The sequence below is a fragment of the Cibotium barometz genome, chromosome 29 (assembly GCF_041138505.1).
Source record: "Cibotium barometz isolate CiBa-2024 chromosome 29, ASM4113850v1, whole genome shotgun sequence".
Taxonomy (NCBI): Eukaryota; Viridiplantae; Streptophyta; class Polypodiopsida; order Cyatheales; family Cibotiaceae; genus Cibotium; species Cibotium barometz.
Genome location: NC_141074.1, coordinates 4,747,159 through 4,755,813, shown reverse-complemented (window position 1 = coordinate 4,755,813; position 8,655 = coordinate 4,747,159). Strand labels below are relative to the sequence as shown.

Here is an 8,655-nt window from a genome sequence, read left to right as displayed (position 1 = left end):
ATCGTCAAATATATGATCACCCATGCTTACAAATGATGGAAGCAAGAGCATTTAGTACAGTCACGAGGCAACTATGAGGAAATCCATGCAGACATTGATGGTGGCTAGGTTCTAGTGGATGCTTACAAATGATGGAAGTGAAAGCATTTAGTAGAGTCAAGGGGAAGTTATGAGGAGATCCATGTGGACACTGATGGCGGCTAGGGTCTAGTGGACAACTTTGCTATCTGGCCTAAAGGGTGCCATTCCTTGCCATATACAAATATGCTGACATCTATAGGGCATCCCCATGGCACCTTTAGATTGACCTCTTGTACGTGTTGAGACTCTCAATAGACAAAGACACTTTATTCTCGCCACAATGCATAGCTTGTTTATCAGCCCTATATTATTTTTTCTTGTGTGGCTTTTGCATGGATTTATTTTTTTCCCCATGCTCGGACGCTGAGAGGTTTTTTCTTGGAAAATGGACATCCTCTGCCCTTAGCCCCAATATCACTTTACATTATATTTTGGTGTATATTCTAACAAAGTTGCAAGATAATGTAGGGTTTAGGAAAGGATATGGTTAGCATAACTCCATGTGTATACCACTTATAAAGTAGGGGCCCTCCAGCTATTCTTGATCGATAGTCTAATAAGTGACTAGTTGGTACATAAAACATTATATATCTTGCAAATAGGGTTTACAAAGTCTTGTGCCCATGAGCACAAGACATGACCCTAAACTAGATGGTGCTATCGGTTCTTCGGGAAGCATAACTAGCATAACCATTAACTACATGGGACTTGACAAGTTCTCCCTTGAACTTGAGATCACAACATGCTCAAGGCCCATCAAAAAAGAGGTTGTCAGTACTAGCATGGAAGCTAATGCCCATTTGGCACCCTTGGGTAAATGGTTAATGTGGCATGCTACTTGGAGATTCACATAGGGTTTAGGGTTAAGGATCTTGTGACTATGCCCCATGTGACAACCTTTAAATAATATCTTACCAAGGAAAGAGTTTGTCAAGGCCCTTATCACCCTTCCTTTCCCTCTTTAATGGGGGCTTACCATGGGCTTCGGTAGCCCCTAGTGTGGACCCATGCCCCGTTTTACATGGTTGTTATTTTAATTAGTGTATCGATATTCTTTCCATAGTATTCCAATTTACCCATACATATGCCCAAGTTATTATAGATCCCTTTTCTTATGAAAATGCTTGCTTCTTATGGTGGTTGACGAGTCCCTCTTCCTCCAATGCTTTACTAAAGATCTCTATAGTTACCCTGATGTTACATGTAATGTGGAAGTTAGTTTTAATTTAATGCTAAGTACATAGATATTCATGCAAAACATACTACTAACAAGAGAACACCATATTCGTGAGTTTGGGAATCTCCAAAGTCCCATTTTTGTAATACTAAAAAGGAGGGACTCGGTAAACATGTCTATAAGTTTTTCAAAACCCTATCATGTGACCTATCATTGGAAAGTGCTTGAAAAATGGGATCTATTGAGCTTTATAGCGCACAATTTGGACAAATGGTGTTCAAGTTATGGCAAATCCAAAGTTTTGACCACATGTCCCAAACTTATGAGAAATTTCCATATTCCCCAATATGGTGTTAGAGAGAGGAGACGTGAAAGTACACAATAGTAGACAAGAGAGAGATAAGAGATGTGAAATCCTAATCCATTGTATACACTGCCAATAGATGCTATATATATGATAATGATCATATGTATACACTAATATCTAATTTGGTATGTTGTACGAAAAAGGTTACTCTCAAGTTATCTCGCACATGTGCATGGTGCTAACGTAAACAAAATACATCTATCCTTTTGATTCACAACTTCTTTGGCAATCCACATCTACTTGAAGTCTTTCCAACTTTCCTACTCTTGGCTCTATATATTTGGCTCCAAATTTCCTAGTCTTAGCTGTATATATTTGGCTTAAATGGATGATTTTGAGAATGGGATCTCATGCACATATATTCTTGCATATTATTATATACATAAGAACTAGATACGCCATGTAGGCTGCATCAGTTAGTGGGAGGTTCACACCATCATAGGCTACTTACATACGCTCCTCTTGTATGAACATGATGCTTCTACTTTCATCTCTTATAGTTGTGCACAATAATGTAGGTGACCAAGTATACTTCTAATAAATCCTATAACCAAGGGTGGTTGTTGGCTAACCTTGAATGTTTGGCTAAATTTTCCCATAAGGTGTCTTCTCTTGCCATGAACATCATCGTGTGTCATTCTAGATGTTGAGCTCTAATTGTATATGGCATCCATGGTTTCTTGGGTATATCCTTATCGAGATGGCACGTTGATTGATGAAGTGATCTCCAATAATTATTTGCACATGAGCTTTGGCTTCAATGAAGGATTAACTATATAGATGATATCTTCATGTTAATAGAACATTCTATAATGGATGCACAACATTGAGAGGACTTTGCACTATCTCCTTGGGGGTCGAGAGAGGGTTATTGGGGAGAGTCCAATGTGGATGAGAATCAAAAAATTTATTGACACTATGGGTAGGTGAGTTAACATTGGGGGGGTGAGAAGGTAATAATCTAGTGATTAGAGGATAGTGACGTGGTATGTTAAACCCAACATATATGCCAAAGAAGACAAAGTTTCAAGGTGAGAAATAAACAATATTCACATATATGTTGTAGCTTTCCTTTCTTCCATTCATGAGTCTTTGGCACATTGTAGAAACAAAGGTAGTAGCTTTTGTTATGGATTAGAGCTTAGAAAAGAGAATACACAATCCAACAATAGTTGCAACTTGCATATTTATGAAGCTAATCATGGTATGTGGAAATAATGAGACATTATGTTGTGACATGAACTCCACCGGGGGGAGGGGGGAGGGGGTCACTAAAAAATATGTAAGGTAGCACGTGAGTTCAATAGAAGGGGTTTTTTTCTCTTGTGGAGTTATAGAAAAATTACATACATAAGGGGATTTTAACTAAAATCGTGAAAATCTTGGTACCAAAGGGGTACTTTTATTGTAAAAAGTGTTATAGAAGAAGTGTTTTTAAAAATAAGAAATCTGTAAAAGTAGGGGATTTTTTTAATACCCCTTGAATGCATGTGCTACATAGGGGGTTAATAGAGTGACTCCCTCCCCCCTCCGAGGACATGAACAACAACGTAGAATTATGAAGTTGATCCTTTACGTGATAATAATGAGGTATTATGTTGCGACATGAACATAGGCCCAATGGATGGGGTGAATGATGCATGGCTAATTGTTGGCTAAGCCAACATCGCTTGATGATTGTTGCAAATTAGCCATCGAATTGGAGGATAACATGCTTGAGTTACCACAACCTAATTATGCTAAATCTTTCACCTATGATAGGTATGTCACATTTGTGAGCCAAACAAGCATGACAACTTGGGGAAGACAATGACCCTAGATGAGTTAAGTAGTGTGCTTCTAGATAAGATAAAGCTAAAGGAGGTGAAGGATATGCCCATGAACCAACATCCATATCCCTAATGAGAGTTGGTATGGTGGTAAATATGTCGACAAAATCACACGAGAATTAAGTGTCCTCAATTGATGCCTCACCCATTGATGTACTACATGCATTGTATGCAACTTGGGAACCATGATACAAGTATGTGTAGGTATCCATATCAGAAAAAACAACTACAAGTATATCAAGTACCTTAGCTTCCTTCTACACGGCAATACTTAGCTTGGAGAGAATCATCAACTTTACCACCTGTGAAAAGCTTGGAGAGAGGACATTCTTAATGAGCAAGTGATAACCTTTACTTGTAATTTTGTACATGCCAAAGATTATTGTGAATTTATTGGACTAAGTTCTTTAATGTGTGTGAGCGAGTGTTTGACTTTTAATTATTACTTTATGATAACTTCCTCACTTTCACATAATGTACATATATTAAATGTAATCTCACATGTATTATTTTTTTGGAAAGTATATATTATATTATAAAAGGGCTATTATATCATGGCCATCCTTTCATCTCTCAATGGATTGAATATTGTGCAGTTTGTCTGGTTTTGAAATCATCAGATGTATATGGGTAACTTTTGAAGATCAAAGGAATCTCACATATATTATTATTCAAAGTATGAATGAGCTTTTTTAACTCATTATTTTCTAAAGTTATTGCTCAGGTGGTGTCAATCAGGCTCAAAGAAAGGGTTTAGAAGAGGATTTGATTACACAATTACATGTAGTTGGTGTTCCAGTCTGCGAAGTCCCGGCGACAACGGCTTGCCCGGGCACGTTCCACGAGCGGCTGCAGCTTCGGAATGGTCTTCTTTACGCTGAGCTCTTGTGCATGGAGGCATGGGCACTTGTTGGGGCCAGGGATCTTGAAGGTGGAGATCACCTCCAACACCCTCAGCCACTGCAGAAAACCCACGAACGTGATATCCATGAGGCCCATGTGATCGCCGTGGAAAAGATGCCCCTGCCCCCGTGCTCCTGCATCATGGGCCATTTTCTATGTGAAACAAGAGCCGGATGGTCTTGTCGATTGCTATGCGCTGCTTCTCATCGGTCACCAGGATGTCGTGGGCGTCCGGGCAAAACTGTGTCATCATCATGCGTTTATGATCAGATCAGCGATGCGTGTCACGGCAACAACGCAGCAGCTGCTGCAGCACTACACAGATATATAATTACACAACGCAGCCGCTGCTGCAGCACTACACAGATATATAATATATTCATACTCGTACTCGCACACATCATATTGATAGCAGGCAGCCAAAATATTGATCATTCACCTGAGTGTCCACAAAGTCGGACCAAAATCGAGCCTGCGCGCGATCCCACGCTGAGGCCGGCATGAGATCGCCTCTCGTACCAGGATGGGAGGCTGGCCATTGCTCGTCAATGTACTCTACGATGATACGAGACTCGGCCAAGGCCTTGCCGTTGTGGATCAAGAGCGGTATCTTCTTGTGGACGGGGTTCGATGTGATCACCTCAGGGCTGAAGCTCCTCAGCACCTCCTCCACATACTCGAATTCCAGCCCCTTTTCGTGCAGCGCTACTAACACGCGCATGCCGAATGGGCTTGCCCACGTAGTTAGCACCCTCAATCGATCTTTGGTTGCAGCTTCCTCGTCCTGCCCGGGCGCAGCTGCTGCAGCCAATTACGATAAGCAAATGTATTCGACACGTAAAAACAGCGACAGCTCGCTTACATTCTCTGTACTGCTGCGGCAGCAACGTCCCATTAAATGGCGGCGCTGAGATTGCGTCGCGCCTGGTTGTACGAGGTAATGTACTGTGGAGGTTCGAAGGAGCGCACTGGCGCTTCAGCAGCTGCTTAAACACGTCCATCTCCGCACACGATCTCGTGCCTAATCTCGTCATGGATGTTGGGTACGGAGGAAGCTCTAGTCTCGTCCTGCCAGACGGTTGAAGAAGCAAGAGTTGCAAGCTAGCCGAAGCAGCGTAGTGTGCCATCCTCTCCTATATACTAGTGGATTTGATGCTTCTTATATAGTGCCCTCTGGAGACTAGTGTCTCTCTGATCTCTATTTTACACACACACACACACTCTCTTCTCTCTCTCTCTCTCTCTCTCTCACGCTCGTCAACTACAACTGCGTCTGCCTTCGACGGTTGATCAGTTGCGGAATATATACACCTCTTGGCGGAGCAGCTATTGTGTTGCGTTTGTAAGCATTTCCGAGCTATTGCCACAATTTTCTATGAGTACGACTCTCTTTTTCAATCTTAAGGTATTTTCAACACCCAACTTGGAACATTGACCTAGACGTAAAAGATGGTTTATTAGAGAAACACATGCACTCTATTACACAATTCATCCGTAATATAATATAATAATATGGGGCTATTTTCTATGACGTCTCTCTTTTTCAATCGTAACGTATTTTCAACACCCAACTTGGAACATTGACCTAGACATGCACTCTATTACACAATTCATCGCTAATAAACACATTATATGACAATTCATCATAATAATAATATGGGGCTATTTTGTCGTGAAACATTCCTCAACCATCCTTCCTTGGAATTCAAAATTCAAGGCCTACAAAGTCGTAGAACTTGACATGGAAGTCCTTTCGAAAGTCTTTAAAGTTTGGTTTGGCCTTTGGAGTCCACTAAAAGCTTGAAATTTCAGCACTCACCCCATGTTTCTTCAACTTGTGGTAGGACCACATCGTTTGAATTTGTAACCCTACCTTGGACTGCATTGAAAGGCCTAAAGAATACCTTGGTCTCTTCAAGTGAAATCCATCCATCGCTCCATGCAGGCGTGGGCACTTGTTGGAGCGAGGGATCTAGAAGGAGATCACCTCTCCAACACCCTCAGCCCATTGCGAAAAGCCCGCGGAAGTGATATCCATATAATTACTTAGCCAAATAATTTCTATAGAAGATGGATGAGTATATTAATCAAATATTCTAAGGGTGAACTGTCAAGGCTAAAAGGACACATTGTGGGGATAAACAATGAAAAAGCAAAGTCACCTAGTAAAGGGAAAGTAAGAAAGACCACAAAGGATGATGATAGAGTCAAGGGGAAGTTATGAGGAGATCCATGTGGACACTGATGGTGGCTAGGGTCTAGTGGACAACTTTGCTATCTGGCCTAAAGGGTGCCATTCCTTGCCATATACAAATATGCTGACATCTATAGGGCATCCCCATGGCACCTTTAGATTGACCCCTTGTACGTGTTGAGACTCTCAATAGACAAAGACACTTTATTCTCACCACAATGCATAGCTTGTTTATCAGCCCTATATTATTTTTTCTTGTGGCTTTTGCATGAATTTACTTTTTTCCCCATTCTAGGACGCTGAGAGGTTTTTTCTTGGAAAATGGACATCCTCTGCCCTTAGCCCCAATATCACTTTACATTATATTTTGGTGTATATTCTAACAAAGTTGCAAGATAATCTAGGGTTTATGAAAGGATATGGTTAGCATAACTCCATGTTTATACCACAAAGTAGGGTCCCTCCAACTGTTCTTTGCCGAGCAGTTGATCAATAGTCTAATAAGTGACTAGTTGGTACATACAACATTATATATCTTGTAAAGAGGGTTTACAAAGTCTTGTGCCCATGAGCATAAGACATTACCCTAAACTAGATGGTGCCATCGGTTCTTTTGGAAGCATAACCAGCATAGCCATTAACTACATGGGACTTGACAAGTTCTCCTTTGAACTTGAGATCACATGCTCAAGGCCCATCAAAAAAGAGGTTGTCAGTACTAGCATGGAAGTTAATGCCCATTTGGCACCCTAGGGTAAATGGTTAATGTGATATGCTACTTAGAGATTCACATAGGGTTTAGGGTTAAGGATCATGTGACTATGCCCCATGTGACAACCTTTAAATAATATCTTACCAAGGAAAGAGTTTGTCAAGGCCCTTATCACCCTTCCTTTCCCTCTTTAATGGAAGCTGATCATGGTATGTGGAAATAATGAGACATTATGTTGTGACATGAACACCGGGGAGGGGGGTTCACTAAAAAATATGTAAGGTTAGCACGTAAGTTCAATAGCAGGGTTTTTTTTCTCTTGTGGAGTTATAGAAAGTTTACATATATAATGGAATTTTAACTAAAATGGTGAAAATCTTGGTACCAAACGGGTACTTTTATTGTAAAAAGTGTTATAGAAGGAGTGTTTTTAAAATTAAAAAATCCGTAAAAGTAGGGGGGGTTTTTTTAATAACCCTTGAATGCATGTACTACATAGGGGGTTAATAGAGTAACTCCCCCCCCCTCCGAGGACATGAACAACAATGTAGATTTATGAAGTTAATCCTTTACGTGATAATAATGAGGTATTATGTTGCGACATGAACATAGGCCCAATGGATAAGGTGAATGATGCATGGCTAATTGTTGGCTAAGCCAACATCACTTGATGATTGTTGCAAATTAGCCATCGAATCAGAGGATAACATGCTTGAGTTACCATAACCTAATTATCCTAAATCATAGGTATGTCGCATTTGTGAGCCAAACAAGCATTACAACCTGGGAAAGACGATGACCTTAGATGAGTTAAGCAGTGTGCTTCTAGATAAGATAAAGCTAAAGGAGCTGAAGGATATGCCCATGAACCAGCATCTATATCCCCAATGAGAGTTGGTATGGTGCTAAATATGTCGAAAAAATCACACGAGAATTAAGTGTCCTTAATTGATGCCTCACCCATTGATGTACTGCATGCATTGTATGCAACTTGGGAACCATGATACAAGTATGTGTAGGTACCCACTCTTTGAGCCTGATTGACACCTGAGCAATAACTTTAGAAAATAATGAGTTAAAAAAGCTCATTCATACTTTGAATAATAATATATGTGAGATTCCTTCGATCTTCAAAAGTTACCGATATACATCTGATGATTTCAAAACCAGACAAACTGCACAGTATTCAATCCATTGAGAGATGAAAGGATGGCCATGATGTAATAGCCCTTTTATAATATAATATATACTTTCCAAAAAAATAATACATGTGAGATTACATTTAATATATGTACATTATATGAAAGTGAGAAAGTTATCACAAAGTAATAATTAAAAGCCAAACACTCGCTTACACACATAAAAGAACTTAGTGAGTATAGAAGTAGTGAT

General features: G+C 40.2%; 2 protein-coding genes across 2 annotated transcripts in view; both read right to left on the bottom strand.

Annotated features, from left to right (window-relative positions):
- Nucleotides 1-4,496: 4,496 nt before the first annotated feature.
- On the bottom strand, nucleotides 4,497-5,574 carry LOC147621759 (glutathione S-transferase U22-like). The gene is made up of 3 exons (XM_086822743.1): nucleotides 5,220-5,574; nucleotides 4,797-5,158; nucleotides 4,497-4,598 (listed from the first exon to the last, which is right to left on the bottom strand). The coding sequence occupies exons 1-3, from the start codon at nucleotides 5,482-5,484 to the stop codon at nucleotides 4,497-4,499; spliced, it is 729 nt and encodes a 242-aa protein (XP_086678869.1). The 5' UTR covers nucleotides 5,485-5,574.
- Nucleotides 5,575-8,219: 2,645 nt separating this feature from the next.
- Nucleotides 8,220-8,655, bottom strand: part of LOC147621758 (pleiotropic drug resistance protein TUR2-like) — a 37,570-nt gene continuing 37,134 nt past the window's right edge. Inside the window, exon 2 of the mRNA XM_086822742.1 lies at nucleotides 8,220-8,310. Coding sequence (XP_086678868.1) covers nucleotides 8,220-8,310 — 91 coding nt within the window. The remainder of the gene's footprint in view (nucleotides 8,311-8,655) is intronic.

Bases quoted from the DNA above. Each gene is read 5' to 3' on its own strand.
- LOC147621759 (XM_086822743.1), bottom strand. From the start codon at position 5,484: ATGGCACACTACGCTGCTTCGGCTAGCTTGCAACTCTTGCTTCTTCAA. The intron at 5,159-5,219 runs GTAAGCGAGCTG...AATTGGCTGCAG, and splicing joins GCCGCAGCAGTACAGAGAAT to CAGCTGCGCCCGGGCAGGAC. The intron at 4,599-4,796 runs GTGAATGATCAA...ATGATGACACAG, and splicing joins CCGACTTTGTGGACACTCAG to TTTTGCCCGGACGCCCACGA.